This window comes from Schistocerca piceifrons, chromosome 1 (genome assembly GCF_021461385.2).
Source record: "Schistocerca piceifrons isolate TAMUIC-IGC-003096 chromosome 1, iqSchPice1.1, whole genome shotgun sequence".
Taxonomy (NCBI): Eukaryota; Metazoa; Arthropoda; class Insecta; order Orthoptera; family Acrididae; genus Schistocerca; species Schistocerca piceifrons.
Window position 1 is genome coordinate 775647335 of NC_060138.1, and position 18399 is coordinate 775665733.

The 18399-nt window shown below is 40.7% G+C and overlaps 1 protein-coding gene across 1 annotated transcript in view; it reads right to left on the bottom strand.

Annotated features, from left to right (window-relative positions):
• LOC124712550 overlaps positions 1–18399 on the bottom strand; it is a 132834-nt gene that overhangs the window by 103717 nt on the left and 10718 nt on the right. Inside the window, exon 2 of the mRNA XM_047242862.1 lies at positions 4943–5067. Coding sequence (XP_047098818.1) covers positions 4943–5067 — 125 coding nt within the window. The remainder of the gene's footprint in view (positions 1–4942; positions 5068–18399) is intronic.

The following is an 18399-nucleotide window of genomic DNA, read 5'->3' on the forward strand; positions in this document are numbered from 1 at the left end:
GTGCAAGAAGAGTTCGCAATTTGCAGCGTCATCCCAGAATTGATCAGGGTCCTTTGGTTTGGAGCCAAGAGGAGAGCCTCAACCGCAGGCTTCATCAACTCTATGATGGTCTTGGCTGCAGATTTCTGGACCTGCATTATCATGTGGGGATTTGTAGGACTCCCTTGATATGTCAGGGGTGCACTACAGAAAGGAAGCAGTTACTCGGGTAGCAAAGTACTTGTGGAGTGCACATGAGGGTATTTTAGGCTAGGCAGTAGTTCGAGATGCTCTGATGACCACTCGCCAGTTGATTCACAGGAAGGGAAGTCAAACGGCATTCAGAATAAAGACATTTCAACTATCACAATTTTATCAATAAACTGTTGAATTATTCATAATAAAAATCCCAAATTTACAGTCCTCCAGGAAAGTTCTTGCACTCAAATTATTCTTGGGACCAAGGGCTGGATGAAACCTGAAGTGGAAAGAATTGAGGTATTTAGCAAGTATCAGAAAGACAGATTAGAGGCCATAGGTGGGGGAGCTTTCATTGCAGCTGACTAAAATATTGTCTTTATTGAGGTCAAAGTTGAGTGTGACACTGAAGTCGTCTAGTCACCTGTAACAGGAGCAGGTGAAACTAAGTTAATTGTTGGAGGTTTTTACCAGCCACTCAATTCCACTGTGGCAGTTCTAGAATCATTCAAAGAAAGTCTGCAGTCAATAGTGCGTAAATACTCAGATCATACAATACTAGTTGGAGGAGACTTTAACCTGCCGAGTATAGACTGGGATGTCTACGAATTCATCACAGGGCACAGACAGACAGACAGACAGTCAGTCATGCGAAATACTTTTGAGCACATTTTCTGAAAACTGTCTCAAGCAGCTATCTCTGCATCCCACATGCAATAGAAATATCTTAGAACTTGTTGCTACAAATAGGCTGGACCTTATTGACAGTGTCAGTGTAGAAACAAGGATTAGCGATCATGATGTCATTACAGCATCTATGATTACAAAAGTTAATAAATCAGGAGGGTATTTCTGCTAGACAGATCAGATCAGCAATTATTAACACCTTACTTAGTGAATTGGCATCACTTAGTAACAGTAAGATGGCTGTAGAGGAATTATGTGCAAAGCTTAAGCAGACGTTAAACTGTGATCTGGAGAGTTATGTGCCTAGTAAGTGGATAAAGGCTGGAAAAGACCCACCATGGTTTAACAATGAAATTCATATGATGCTGAGGAAGCAGAGGCTGTTGCACTCTAGGTCACAAATAACGACAAACGAAGGTTGGTAGAGATTCGTCCATCTGTGAAAAGATCTATGCGCAAAGCATGTAACAACAACTACCGGCACACCTTAGCAAAAGGTCTAGCAGAGAACCAGAGAAAATTTTCGTCGTATGTAAAATCGCTAAGCGGGTCTAAGGCTTCCATTCAGTCTCTTGTTGACCAGTTTGGTGTGGCGAGTGAAGACAAAAAATGAAAGCCGAAGTTTTAAATTTCACATTCAAGAAATTGTTCTCACAGGAGAACCGTACAAACATACTGTCATTTCACCATCGGACAGACTCCCATATGGACAACATAGAGATAAGCATACCCGATGTAGAGAAGCAACTTAAAGTTTTGAAAACAACAAATCACCAGGTCTGGATGGAATCCCAGTTTGATTTTTCAAAGAGTACTCTACAGCATTGGCCCTTGCATTTATCATGAACCTCTCACCAAGCACAATGTCCCAAGAAACTAGAAAAAAGTGAAGGTGACTTCGGTATATAAGAAAAATAGAAGAATGGACCCACAAAATTACATACCAATATCCCTAACTTCTGTTTGCTGCCAAATCCTTGAACACATTCTCTTTTCGAGTTTACTAAACTTTCTTGAGGCTTTGCAACTTATGTCCATGAATTAGCACGGCTTTAGAAAGCATCACTCGTGCGAAACTCAGCTTGCCCTTTTCTTACATGATATACTGAGAACTACGGATGAAGGGTAACAGGCAGGTTTCACATTGCTAGATTTCCAGAAAACATTTGACAAAGTGCCACATTCCAGGCTGTTAACGAAGATACGAGCATATGGAATAAGTTCACAGATATGTGAGTGCCTGAAAGACTTCTTAAATAACAGAACCCAGCATGTTGTCCTCGACAGCAAGTGTTCATCAGAGACAAATTGTCAGTAGTATCCCAGGGAAAACTGACAGGTTCGCTGTTGTTCTCTAATACATAAATTATTTGACGGACAGGGTGGGCAGCAATCTGTGGTTGTTTGCCGATGATGCTGTGGTGTACAGTAAAGTGTCAAAGTTGAGTGACTGTAGGAGGATACAAGACGATTTGGATAAAATTTCCAATTGGTGTGATGAGTGGCAGCTAGTCCTAAATGTGGAAAAAATGTAAGTTAATGCTGATGAGTAGGAAGAACAAATCTGTACTGTTCAGATACAGTATTATGAGGGGGGATCAAATATGAATGGGATGTTTGTTCCTGAACATCAACGATAGGAAGGACTGGCCCTGCATTTCTGCTATGCTTAAGTGGGACCGTTATAAGGGAGGAGAGTGTGCTGTTAGATATTTCCTGTTGTTTTGTCAATAACGCTCACGATGTCTGAGCAACAGATGCACCACAATGCATAATTATCAAATTTCTTGTTCGTGAAGGAGTTAAAGCAGCACAAATTTGCCAAAGATTGACTGCACAGTTCGGTGATGAAACATTATCAAGGACGCATATGTTCGCCTGTCATAAAAATTTCAAGGAAAGACAAGAATGTGTGGAAAATCGGCAACATGATCGCCGTCCTCAGACCAGCATTACAGACAAAAACATTCATGTGGCTAAAGACATTATTGACAACAATCGACGGGCGATAGTATCAGAAATTGCAAGAAAGTCGGAATCAGTTAGAGGATCCATCAGGCAATCACCACAAATGACCTACAGTTCCATAAAGTGTGTTCCAGGTGGGTCCCTAAACTTTTGACCGAAAATCTGAAGATGAGACATTTGGAGGTCTGTCAGAGGCTTACAGCAAGGTTTGCAGAAGGAGGTTATGCATTTTTGAGTCACATCGTCACCTGCGATGAAACACAGGTTCACCACTACACTCCAGAATCCAAACAAGCCAGTAAGGACTGGCGGAGGAAAGGGGACACTGTACCAGTGAAAGACAAGACTCAACTGTCAGCTGAAAGGTTCTTTCAACAGTTTCTTTTGATCAGTGAGGCATTTTGCTAATTGACTTTTTGCATGAGCGGTGCACAATCATTGGAACTGTTGAACAAGGCGAGAGTTGCATATCACCTCAAAAGACAAGACCAATCAATTTGGCAGGTCATCCTCCTCCATGATAATATGCGACCCCATACTGCAGCTCTAACTGTCTCCAAGCTAGAGTAAATGCACTGGACTACACTTGATCATCCTCCTTACAGCCCGGACTTATTGCAATGTAATTTCAGTTTATTCAGACCGTTTAAGGAAGCTCTAGGAAGGCGACGATTTGAAGATGATGACTTCATGCACAACTGGCTGGTCACAAGACCCAGTTCTTTTTATGACTAGGGCACCAAAAAGCTGCCCATACGCTATAACAAATGCATTTCCAAATGCATTGCCATGTAGAATAATAAATTATAATTGCCTTTAGTTTTTCAATAAATGAATTTAAATAAAAAGTAAAGTCCTGTTTATATTTGATTCATCCTCGTACTAATGTCCAGCTTGACACAGTCAAGCCATTTAAATGTCTTGGCGTAACATTGTAAAGCGATATGTGATGCATCAAGCACGTGAAAACTGAGGTAGGGAAGGCAAATGGTAGACTTCAGTTCATTGGGAGAATTTTAGGAAAGAGTGGTTCACCTGTAAAGAATACTGCATACAGGATGCTGGTGCGAACTATTCTTGAATACTGCCTAAGTGTTTGGGATCTGTATTAGGTCAGATTAAAGGAAGAAACCAAAGGAATTCACAGATGGGGTGCTATATTTGACACTGGTAGGTTTGAACAACACGTAAGTGTTATGGAGATTCCTCAGGAACTCAAATGGGAATCCCTGGAGGGAAGGTGGCGTTCTTTACAGGAAACACTATTGGGGAAATTTAGAGAAGCGGCATTTGAAGCTGACTGCCAAACAATCCCGCTCCCTGCCAACATACATCATGCGTAAGGACCACGAGGATAAGATATGAGAAATTAGGGCTCATACGGAGATGTGCAGACAGTTGTTTTCCCTCGCCCTATTTGCAAGTGGAACAGGAGGGGAAATGACAAGTAGTGGTACAGGGTATCCTCCGCCACGCACCTTACTGTGGCTTGCAGAGTATCTATGAAGCTATAGATGTACTAGTTTTCCAACTGGCTGATTAAGCTTCATTTGTTACCCAGTAAACAAGTATAGAACTATGTCAGTTGGCTACTTTCTTACTCTTGTGCAATAACAGAACTCTTACAGAAACACAGTTAAAGACTATTTGTTTCAATACAAGTCAAAGAGGTTCCTTGCAAACTTCACACCAACTTTTGGGCGCATTCTATTGCTCTGTTTATTTACTACTCTGTCCTAGTATATCATGTGCAAACTAACAGATGACTAACACGTGATGCAAATTTCAGAATACTGTCAATGAATATTTCATCTGATACAGATATCCTGTTTGCTTGCATGCAATTTCATGAAATTTTACTGTCAGAGAAAAATGTCAAGTGTAAAAGAAACTTTACACATACTGCATCTAGTGTTTGGGAACCAACAATCTTTCCTTCAATATATATCATTCACAAATGAGAGAAAATTTCTCAATAAAAGATTAAGTGAGAAACTGTAATAAAATCAAGCATGCAGATGTTAATAAAACAAATGTTAGATTAAATATAATAATTACAAGGAATTAAAGATGCATTTACATAGTGCAACTGATTACATATTAAACTAACCTGGGGTTTCTTTCTCTTAGTACGACTTCTCCTTTCTTCATCGGCTGTGGTCTGTGAATTTCGCAATACTTGTAGTAGGTTTCTTCTATATTCAACTGGCGTGCCATCTTCAAACATATTCCGAGCTGAAACACAGACAGAAATCTTATCAACTTCATTAAATCCTTTGAAAGCGCTGGCAGGTTGATAGACACACAAACAAACACGAACATACACACAAAATTCAAGCTTTCGCAACCAACTGTTGCTTCATCAGGAAAGAGGGAAGGAGAGGGAAAGATGAAAGGATGTGGGTTTTAAGGGAGAGGGTAAGGAGTCATTCCAATCCCAGGAGCGGAAAGACTTACCTTAGGGCCAAAAAAGGACAGGTATATACTCGCGCACACACACACACACACACACACACACATATCCATCCGCACATACACAGACACAAATGTTTCCCTCTATTATACTCATTAAATCCTTTGTTTCACAGCAAAGGAAGATTAGGGTTTAATGTCCTATGCATGATGAGCTCATTAAAGACAGAACACACACAGCCTAGGAAAGGAAATAGCCTATCTTTTTCAAAGAAATCATCCCAGCACTTGCCTAATTGCTTTGTGAAAACCACAGGATATCCATATCTGGGTGGTCAGGTGAGGATTTTTACTTAAGTCGCCCTGAATGCGAGTCCAGTGTCTCACCACTACACCATACTGCTAAGTTTCACAACAAATACATAATTTTTTAAGACTGCGTCAATGTAAGTGCTGAACAGAAATATCTCAATCAGTAGTTTGTTCTTTGTAGAATAAAAAAAGGAAAAGGCAGAAGCAATTGGAGGAATTCACCATCTCAGACATTGTATTCCAGTTAGAAGTACAGAACAGATATTCCTGAACAAAGATTAGGTTAAAGAGGAGAAGAGTTGGGAGCATAATATTGATGAATGACAACTGACTAATTCCACTCTTTGCATGATAGCAACTTTCCCTATGGACCATTTCCCAACCTCTTATCATTTCCTAACTTATAAGCACTGTTGCTGAAGGAGAACATTTAATGACAAAAGACAGCAAGTCATGGTTATATTTAGCACATTAATTATTCTACACAGGCTTCATTTCTTTTTATTGGGCATAGTTTCACATCACTTTCCAGTAGAGATATACTGATCACAATACTAGTTGCATTCTTCCTATGTGGTGCACAATAAAAATACACAACATTTCTTAGCAAGTAATATATGTTCATATAATCTAGAAATGAAGTTAATTTTGAAGTAAAATGCTAATGGGAAAGAAGTAGGAAGGGAAAAGGTGCTACAAGAAAACCGTTTACTAAATACAATTCATAACGTAAAAATTAAAAACCGCTACCAACAACCAAGTAAAACCAGTAAAAGTGACTAAGCATCCAAGAGAATAAATACACAGAAATACAATACAAAAGAAGTCAAAGATACAAAAGTAGCACATCATCAAGGATAGTGGAGACAGAAGGAGAGCACTTCTGAGAAAGAAACATGTAAGGACAGGGAGTAAGAGAGCCACTTCCACTTTGTCTGCTGTTCAGCACGAGGTAATATAAATGTAAACTAGTCAGTTTAATGAAAGGAGGGCAGGATGGAATGAGGGGACTTCTTACTTTGGATCTAAAATACTTACCAAAACTTTCTATATATGCCTCTTACACTCTTCCTGTTTAAATCAAATTCAATTGTGTCTATATCTGTGCTTCCCAAGGTACTGTATGCTTCCCCCATGTCCTAATTTCTTACAATTTACCACCTATACTAAACTAAACTCCATCCGAACAGGCCTTGGAAGGCCCAATGGTACCGACAGACTGCCATGTCATCCTCAGCCCACAGGCGTCACTGGATGCAGATACAGAGGGGAATATGGTCAGTCAGCACACCGCTCTCCCAGCCGTATGTCAGTTTATGAAACCAGAGCCACTACGTCTCAATCAAGTAGCTCCTCAGTTTGCGTCAAAAGGGCTGAGTACACTCCGCTTCCCAACAGCGCTCGGCAGACTGGATGGTCACCCATCCAAGTTCTAGCCCAGCCCAACAGTGCTTTACTTCGGTGATCTGACAGGAACCAGCGTTACCACTGCGGCAAGGCCATTGGCAATTTATCGTCTATACTAATGCTAAATCTGTAAAACTGCCTTTCTCCAGACCTACTAGGGGAATTTTCAAAGGTTTTCAAGTTTGTGGAATTCTGATTAGTCATTTTTGAATGTTCTAAATGAGTGTTTTGGTTTAGTGAGTGTGTACATGCTTTGTAGGCAAAGGCATTATATCAAATCATGGACACATAAGCTGTGGTGGTTAGTGAAAGATATGGACTTGGAGAGGTCCAATTGATGCTAATAAGTTATGCTGTATTTGTTTCTATAGAAACTTGAAGTGTTTTGATTTTGACCTTTTCTTGTCTTTGATGGAGATTAAACAATACAGTTGCAAGAGACCATTGGGAGGTGTGGAGGTGTCATATTGACAGTCAGCAGTGTATGTTGTCCAGTTCAGTAGTCACATCCCTTCATCTTTCTGTATGCCATCAGATGGGTACAGGATAGTCATAACTAGTTTAGGGACCATTGACAGTTTACTGTAACCATGTCTTGCAGGACATGGCAAGGCTGGCGGCCATTATGACGACTATTAAGCATACTTGTGCAGAAAACTGATTCAAGTTCACCAATAAATGTGACCATCACATAATTTATCTGTGTTCCACATATCGCTAAGAGTGCATAGATACTGGCCACGGATGAGAGTGAGACTTAACAAGATGTCACCGAAACTAAGCAAGAGACAGGGGAATGTTCAGAGCAGAAGAAAATATGTCTGAAATATGTAAGAGGTCTGGAGAAAAATACAGATGACAAATACAGCAACATTTCCTACTACAGAGCAGCAGACACATTTCAAAAATTCAAAAATCAACCACAGACACCTGCTTCATCATAATCCTAATTAGATGGAATCAGTTATTTTATTCTTAACCATCTCAAAAAAGAAACATGAAAGTGGACTACAGAAGTTACTCATTTTCACAACAGGAGGAGAGGATTTCCTTGATCTCACAGCATCAACATATTCAATAGCAAGGAGAACAAGATAATGTGATATGGTCATATTATACGCCATGATCAGCACTGATTCTGTGAACAGTCATGTTCTGCAAGCAAGCAGAAATGAATAACAATCTAACTCTGATCCATAATCAGTGACCACAAGGCTATTATAGCACTGCTGACCACCAATCTTGAATAAAAAGTTAAGAAAGTAGAGAGACTTATCTTTTCTACAAGCTGTCAAAAACTTTTTAAATTTTTTGTCCCACATAAATTCAGCCAATGAAACAATGTAACCCGTCTTCTTGATAAATGATTAAGATATCACTGAAATGGAAACTGACAAAATCAATGCTGAAATACTAATATCAGCTTGAGTCATCCAATACAGGAAGGAGCATGTGACCTGCAGGGGTATCTTACACTGTATGCCAAATACAATGTCTTCTAACAACAGTTCATCATTGTTTGATGGAACAATGAAGCACAGCACAACAGGAATAACAAGCAAGTTATCCAAATGTATAGGGATTGCTAGACAGATGCTGTGATGTAATGGAAATTTGCAGCAGTTACTCTAGGACTCTTATCACCCCAGCAAATGATACTATAACTGTTAAGTTATAGGATTACATATTTCTTTTCTTATTTAAATACGTTCTTTTGATAATTTCTGTACAGAAGTAGTTGTTTCTGTTTATTTCATGTTGTGAGGAGGAGTGCCGCAATGCACGGACGGTAGCATTTGCATTGCTGCCGCTAGAGATAAGCCGACCAATACCACACACTTACCGATGCCAGTGTGCAGAAAAAGATCCTGCTAGCAACTGCTGCTGATCTCTGCCCTCAATTGAATTGCTTACAACAAATATTTTAATTGAAAAATAAATGAATATTGTTGTGTTAACTGACTTAACATATAATCAGATAATGTATCAGTATGCTGACTGAATTACTGTCAAGAAATATCATGCATTTGTGCGCAATAAAGTCCCCAAGAAGTGAAAACTAGCTGATTGAGTTATCATTCAGAAAGCATACAGTGGTTGATTATTTACAATATCTAATGAAGTTATTCTAACAGTGCTGACTGAAAGGTACTGTGCAAAATTGAAACCAGTTTGAAATTTATGATTCACGCAAATATGGCAGCTCAGTCAGACATTAGTTATGGTGCAGCCATTCCCAAGATACGCTTCATAAATGACAATTTTTGGTGAAGTCAACATTTTTTACCAGGACATTTGAAAGCACTTTTCCTCAAGATAGTCTCTTTCGACATTTGAATCTTAAATTTTTTCTCATCATAAAACTTCAAGAAACTTGGCTTACACCTTGGTTAAGAGAAATGCGAACTGTCAAGAAACTTTAAATTAAATATTTAGTTGAGTGCAAAACTGAACTTCTGCTATACCTATACATCAGAAGCAGCTGCTGCAGTACTGCAATGTGCATAATTATAGATCTGCATCACTGACATCAATCTGAGAAATGGCTGCCTGACTGCTGTAAAGTAGTGCACCGTACATACTAGCTTACTCAGCACACTAGACTCCAACTTTAGTTCGTATTTCATGGAAGAGCTATTTGATAGTGTTAAAAACGATCACAGGGGCTCATTTTTTTTTTTTTTTTTTTTTTTTTTTTTTTGTATTTATATATAGTATTTTAGTAGTGTAGTTCTGTGATGTACACAGCATCACAGCTACATAGTTTGAACAACACAGTGTTACAGCCGTTATTTGTACTTGAGCATCTGTTTAACTGCCTTGTAGTATGAGCAATGTGTTTACCTTTTTAAACTGTTTCTATACATTGAATAAGCAGGCTTTCCATCTAGGCTGTATTTTAGTAGTATAAGGAGCATTCAAATGAAACTCAACCTACATCTACATTGATACTCTGCAAATCACATTTAAGTGCCTGGGAGAGGGTTCATCAAACCACCTTCACAATTCTCTATTATTCCAAACTCATATAGCATGTGGAAAGAATGAACACCCATATCTTTCCATACAAGCTCTGATTTCCCTTATTTTACCGTGGTGATCATTCCTCCCTATGAAGGTCGGTGTCAACAAAATATTTTCGCATTCGGAGAAGAAAGTTTATGATTGGAATTTTGTGAGAAGATACCATTGCAACGAAACATGCCTTTTTTTAAATGATGTCCAGCCCAAATCCTGTATTATTTCATGATAATACAAAACGTGCTGCCTTTCTTTGAACTTTTTCAATGTACTCCATCAGTCCTATCTGGTAAGGATTCCACACTGCGCAGCAGTATTCTATAAGAGGACAGAAAAGCGTAGTGTATGCGGTCTCCTTAGTAGGTCTGTTACATTTTCTAAGTGTCCTGCCAATAAAACGGAGTCTTTAGTTAGCCTTCCCCACAACATTTTCTGTGTGTTCCTTCCAATTTAAGTTGTTTGTAACTGTAATATCTAGGTATTTAGTTGAATTTACAGCTTTTAGATTAGACTGATTTATCATGCAGCCGAAGTTTAACGAGTTCCTTTTAGCACTCATGTGGATGACCTCACACTTTTCGTTATTTAGGGTCAACTGCCACTTTTCGCACCATTAGGATATCTTTTCTAAATCGTTTTGCAATTTGTTTTCATCTTCTGATGACTTTATTAGTCAATAAACGACGGTGTCATCTGCAAACAACCGAAGACGGCTGCTCAGATTGTCTCCCAAATCGTTTATATAGATAAGGAACAACAAAGGGCCTATAACACTACCTTGGGGAATGCCAGAATTCACTTCTGTTTTACTTGATGACTTTCCGTCAATTACTACCAACTGTGACCTCTCTGACAGGAAATCACAAATCCAGTCACATAACTGAGACGATATTCCATAAGCAAGCAATTTCACCTATGAGCCGCTTGTGTCGTACAGTCTCTTAGAACACTGCTGTGCGGTGTGGGATACTTACCAGATAGGACTGACGGAGTACATCGAAAAAGTTCAAAGAAAGGCAGCACACTTTGTATTATCGCAAAATATGGGAGAGTGTCACAGAAATGATACAAGATTTGGGCTGGAAATCATTAAAAGAAAGGCGTTTTTCGTTGCGACGGAATCTTCTCACGAAATTCCAATCACCAACTTCCTCTTCCGAATGCGAAAATATTTAGTCGACACTGACCTACATAGGGCAAAACAATCATCACGATAAAATAAGGGAAATCAGAGCTCATACGGAATGATATAGGTGTTCATTCTTTCCGCGCACTATACAAGATTGGAACAATAGAGAATTGTGAAGGTGGTTCGATGAACCCTCTGCCAGGCACTTAAATGTGATTTGCAGAGTATCCATGTAGATGTAGATGTAGATGAAAGTCACATGGTGAAAGGTCAGGACTGTATGGTGGATGTTCCAGCATTTCCCACCGAAACTACTGCAATGTTGTCTTCACCGCATTGGTCGTGTGTGGGTGGGCATTATCATGCAGGAGAATAACGCCACTGGACAACATGCCTCTGTGTTTCGACATGATGGCTCATCTAAGGTTCTGTAAAGTGGCTTGATAACACTGGGAACTGATGTGGTTCCCCGTTCCAGGAACTTGACAAGCAGTGGGTCCTTGTTGTCAAAAAAGAAGGACATCATGACCTTACCAGAATTGGTGTGCACGACCTTTGATTTCTTTGGAGGTGGTGAAGTTGCATGTTTCCACTGCTTGCTGTGATGCTTGCTTTACGGTTCAAAACGGTGACAACTGTGTTTCATCACCTGTGACAATACATGACAGAAAACCGTATTCCTCCTCATGATAAAAGATAGTGCCATTCGAGTATTGCACTGTTTGCCGATCAGTTGGTGAGGAACCCACTGAGAACAGATTTTTCGAAGGTTCAAGTGCTGATGCATTATGGTGCAGGCGGCGCCCACACTAATACCCAGTAACTGATGGATCTCTTCCACAGTGATTCTGTGGTTGTCCAAGACTAAAGCATTCACTTCCACAACCATTTCCAGTGTGATGACATGATAAGCCTGTCCAGGACAAGCATTGTCTTCCAGTGATGTGTGTCCCTCAAGGAATCATTTGCGCCATTCCACAGCTGCACTTGAACGACTCAGACTGTATTCACCATACACAGCCTTCATCCGTTGATACATTTCATGGCCTCCAGTTCCCTATGCAGCCAAAAATCGTATCATTTCTCTTTTTTCCTGCTTACTCGCCTGCATGTTTGGTAGTGACAATAGCTTGTGTTACCACCTTTTCTTTGGCGCTGTGCAACATCAAACGGTGCGCATGCATCAGTATCTCTACCCGTAAATGGTGCCATCGTCCCAGCAGTTACATGGTGTCATCTTACCTGTAAGGAAAAGGTAGATGCATTGACCAGGGTTCATTTGAATGAACCTCATATAGTGGATAGGGATCATAGGCTTACTGTGTGTGGATGCAGGAGGGACTGGCTGTGGTCCAAAGACCTCAATGTGCTGTTGGTCACATTCATCTAGCATAAGGTGGATGCCTTTAGGTGTAGTGACTATGGAGAAACTATCCCACCACAAGTGACGCCTCAAGTGTCACAATTCGGTTGCTGAGGCACCTTCCTATGTATCCAATACAGTTACATCGTGCTAACCACAAAGTGAGTGGTGGGTTGCAGCCAGTTCGGGGCAGACTGCAAAAAGGCAGATGGGCCATCTGACAACTCTCATTCACTTTACAGATGGAAATATGGCTGATCCTTCAGACTGATACAAGCAGGCACATGGGGGATGGGGTTTGTTTTTTTATCAAGAGCTCCAATGTTCAGCTTGTTATGAAAACCGGTTGGGAAACAGCATCAAGGACCACAAAAAAAAGAAATGTGCACTCTTTATGTATGAGGGGAGGATCCTTATATAGATGTAGGGATGCCTCTGGCTGTGGCTATTGAGGGTACAGTCATCTGCAGTTCATAACTCACACTGGCATCAGTGACATCTGTTGCTTGGATTCTGGTGCCATCTGCAATTCCATAGGTGTTGGCAGAAATGATGAAGACTGATGGCCTTGCTCGTGGGTTATAAGCAGAGTTCCTGACTTTGTAACCAGGACTAGTCAGGAAGAATGTCTCAACCAGACACACTGGCAATTCTGCAACAGCCCTGACTGCAGATTTCTGGTCCTGTGGTATTGCAGTGGAGAACTGTAGAGCTCCTCTTGATGAGTCAAAGACATACCATACTGTGGCTGCAGCTACCTGAGTAAGAACACACATAGTGCACGAGGGTTTCAAGATAGGTAAAATTCTGAAGTCCTCAAGTGAATATATATCAGTCATTATAAAAAGAGCAAAACTGAAATGCCAGCAAAGTACAGGGCCTGAAAAGATGAAAATAGTTAATTGTGGAATCATTTATAACAAAGCCCAGAATTCTCCGCCCACCAAGAACACTGTTGTGCCCAAATTATACTAACAACTAAGGGCTATATGAAACTCTAAGCAATCAAACAATGGATAATCCAGGGTGAAATTTAACAATATTATGAAAAGAAAAGTTGCCACTCACCATATAGCAGACATGCTGAGTCGCAGATAGGCACAACGAAAAGACTATCACAAATAAAGCTTTCGGCCAGTAAGGCCTTCGTCACAAATAGACCACACACACACACACACACACACACACACACACACACACACACACACACACACACACACACACACACACACACACTCATTATCCTCCCAACCTTGTACAAAAACAAATCTCCCATGTCTTATCTTTCCAGTTTCCCACCACCTCCCAAAGTCCCACCGTCTGGCCACAGAGGAGCATTCCTCTCATATCTCAGTACCATCCAGGACTGAAGCAACTGAATCACATTCTCCACCAGGGTTTTGACTATCTCTCGACATACCCTGAAATGAGAAATGTCCTCCCCACTATCCTTCTCACCCCTCCCACAGTGGTGGTCCACCATCCACCGAACCTACACAATATACTCGTCCATCCCTACATAACCCCTGTTCCCATACATCTTCCCACCACCATGTACTCCAGTCCGGTCACAAACATCACCTACCCATCAAAGGCACCCCACCTACCTGTGAAACCAGTCATGTGATCAACAAACTAAGCTGCAACCACTGTGTTGCATTCTATGTGGGCGTCAACCAACAAGCTGCCTGTCCGCATGAATGGACACCAATAAACTGTGGACAAGAAACAAGTGGACCACCCTGTTGCTGAGCACGCTGCCAAACATGACGTCCTTCATTTAAATGACTGCTTCACAGCCTGTGCCATATGGATCCTTCCCACCAACACCAGCTTTTTTGAATTCACAGGTGGGAACTTTCCCTGCAATACATCCTACGTTCCTGTAACCTTCCTGATCTCAACCTTCATTAGTCACTGTCGTCACCCATCCAGCCCCTTCCCTGTTCCCATTCCAGCACTACACAGCTCTCATTCCACCATTGCACCCAGTCCTTTTGCTTCTCTCCTTTTCTGCTCCCCCCCCCCTCCCTCCCTCCCCACCACTCCCCTGCCGACCGTCTAACTTGCAGCACTTCATTGTCCGCCACCCCTATTTTACTACCCTCCCCAACCCCACCCAGTCTCCTCCTTACCCCACCCAGCCACCAGTCCCATCATGCATTGGTGCTGCTGCTCGCAGCGTGGTTTCAGTTGCCCGAGGCTGCAGTGATAATGTGTAAACTGATTTGTGTGTGTGCGTGTGCATGTTGTCTATTTCTGGTGAAAGTCTAACTGGTCAAAAGCTCTGTTTGTGACAGTCTTTTTGATGTGCCTACCTGCAACTCAGTATATCCACTATATGGTGCGTGGCAACTTTCCTTTTCATAATCCTATGGAACTCTAAGTAGGATGTTTTGAAATATTGTTTAAGTACTAAAGAATAAATCAAGTTATTAAGGAAATGTGGTCGTGCAGGGGTGGGGGGTGGTTTCCACTGAAATAAATAGAAATATAATGTTTGCACAGGCCAACATTCATTCCAACTCCAAATTTAACTGGATACCAGTAAACGCTCTCAGCAAAGGTGGCAGGAATCGCTGAGGCGCATGGCAAGAGGCACTCTACTGGACAGCCGAAGTTTGCACTTTCCCCATCAAGGGCAAAGCTCATTGGCTGTGTGGACCATCTTGCAATTACTATATTGGCAGAAGCGCAAAACACATGTAGCACACTAATAAACTGTGTGATACAAGTAGCCAATGTCAATCTCCAATCACTCATCTGAAGGTGTCTGCCAGGTACCAGATTAAATACGTGTGTGATAGTGAACACTGATCAGTTCCCATCCTGGAACATCATAGAGTCAATCTGAACTTGCTGACAGTTGCAGTAAAGAGGAAGGGATTAGCAACCACAGTTACATCAAGAAGACTAGGTGAGCTTTTATGCTTTGCAGAGCTGGTAAATGGTCAACAGCATTCTACTAACAAAATGGATGCAATGGACATAGCAAATTGTCTGGAAAAGTGTACACAGAGTAAGCTGAGCAAGGACAGGAAAGACCCACCCTGGTTTAGTAACAACACTTTCAAGTAGATCAGAAAATTGTGGTCACAGGTAAAGCACCTATGTGAGTCGAGAGCTTCTATTCAGTCACTCCTAAACCAGTTTAGTAAGGACATAGAAGACAACAAAAGGAAAGCCAGTCCTAATTCTGACAATGAAAAATCATTCACACAAAAAGGTCATATAGATTTACCAGTATCTGGCCACCACAAACTATCAAATGGATGACATAGGAATATGCATTCCTGTTGGAATTCCACGCCAAGTTTACAGGATATACTCTGTGGCATTGCCCTCTTTCTTAGATCACATATATGATGAATCTCCACATGCAATGAACAGCCCTGAGCAATAGTAAAAAAAAATGCATGTTTCCCCACGTATGAGAAGGGCAAAAGAATGAATGAACAAAATTATAGATTAATTATATATAAAAACAAAGATGAGGTGACTTACCGAACAAAAGCGCTGGCAGGTCGATAGACACACAAACAAACACAAACATACACACAAAATTCAAGCTTTCGCAACAAACTGTTGCCTCATCAGGAAAGAGGGAAGGAGAAGGGAAGACGAAAGGAAGTGGGTTTTAAAGGAGAGGGTAAGGAGTCATTCCAATCCCGAGAGCGGAAAGACTTACCTTAGGGGGAAAAAAGGACAGGTATACACTCGCACACACGCACATATCCATCCACACATACAGACACAAGCAGACATATTTAAAGACCATATGTCTGCTTGTGTCTGTATGTGTGGATGGATATGTGCGTGTGTGCGAGTGTATACCTGTCCTTTTTTCCCCCTAAGGTAAGTCTTTCCGCTCCCGGGATTGGAATGACTCCTTACCCTCTCCTTTAAAACCCACTTCCTTTCGTCTTCCCCTCTCCTTCCCTCTTTCCTGATGAGGCAACAGTTTGTTGCGAAAGCTTGAATTTTGTGTGTATGTTTGTGTTTGTTTGTGTGTCTATCGACCTGCCAGCGCGTTTGTTCGGTAAGTCACCTCATCTTTGTTTTTATATATAATTTTTCCCACGTGGAATGTTTCCTCCCATTATATTGAAATTATAGATTAATATACTTAATGCTGGTCTACTGCAGGATCTTTGAGCATATTCTAACTCAAATATAATTAGGTTTCTAGCGAGAGAAAAATCCCGGTTATAAAAATCACAGATTCAAAAAAATCTCATGCAAAATATATTTCACCTTTTTCAAATAAGATATTTGGCAAATCGTGGACGACGGCAGATCCATTATTCCTATACCTCCAGACAATGCTTGACAATGTACCACAATATTTGTTTAAAATGTGGATAAATGCAAGACAACATGGTTTGTATGTTTCCGTAATGTTCAAATACAGTATTAACAGTATCCTGCTTGACTAGGTAACACTGAATAAATATCTTGGGATGATGTTGAGAAATGACATGAAATAGAACCAGCACCTAAGGTCAGCTGTAGGGAAGGTAGAATGCCAAATATGGTATACCTACAAAGGAAATGATATACACAATGCTCGAGCAATATTCTCGAATACTGTTCACATGTTTGAGATCCCTTTCATGTAGATTTAAAGGAAATCATCAAAGCATTTAAGAGGAGTGCTATTACATTTATGGCCAAATGGTTAGATCACAAGTCAGGAAACCTGTTGTGTCCTGTGTCAGGGGAAAGCAAGTGCATAAGCACGATGGCAGTTCAAGTGTATAGCAAACTGGCACGAGGGACAAGAAAGATCACCTTGTGCACTAAATGTGCAACAGTGACTCCATTCAAGATTCTGAAGAGCCTGTTCCAGCAGTCACTGAGGAAACAGGGTGCAGTTACATGCAGATTGTTGTGCACATCACAACAAACTACACCTGTCATTCGGGGTTCAAGGTCATACTAGGCTCATTCCAGTAACTTGTGGGAAAGGTTGAGTAGATGAGCCTGGCTCACAATCTACAGTATTGATCTCAGAACTGTTCATGGTTCTCCGATTCTAGACAGTGTAGAAGGTTTGCACATGAGACTTCAAAGGTTCTGTGAAAAGCTAGACTGTGACTTCTTGACTTGTCCTATACGTCTGATAATAGCAGGGTCCTCCAGACTGGCACAAGGGTGCACCACATCAGAGACAGCTACCCAGATAGCTGACTGTGTATAAAGTGCACAAAATGGTGTTTTAGTTAGGCCACACTCTATTCGGTTCAGATGATAATAGCTGTAAGAGACCTCCAAAATATTAGTGTAAGATCCACAGAGATGGCTCTCCACAATATAAAGTCTGCGTGAAAAAAACTTCTGAAGAAACAGCAAGTACTGCACAATAAGTGTAAACAAGGCATAAGGATATTGATAGAAAGGTGCTAAATGAAAAATGTTTGACTATCTAAAAAGTAATGTGTGAAGCCTTTAATGACTACTATACTGATATATCTCTCACAAGACAAAACAAAAAATTCTGGTTATATTTGAATGCTGCAAGTGGTACCAAAATTAGTGTGCAGACATTCATGGATTTGCACGGGTACTGAAACTGATGGTAGCAAAGTAAAAGAAGAAATGCTGCCATTTTCAAGTGTTCCTTTACAAATGAAGACACAGGAGTGGATGCTCCAATTTAATTCTGTAATTGATACAAAAATTAGAGTCAGTGGCATTCAGCGACAGCTCAATTCAGTAAAACTGAATCTCTACAGACTTTGAAATTGAGTTAGCTCATCTCTTACCCATAATATATCAAAGATACAAATAAATAAATAATAATTGCCTAGTCATTTGAGGAAAACACAAGTTTCTTCTATCAACATAGTTAGGGAAGTGTTACATGAAGCTACCATCCAAAATCTTTATATTCACCTGTTGTAGAATATCAAAACAGATTCAG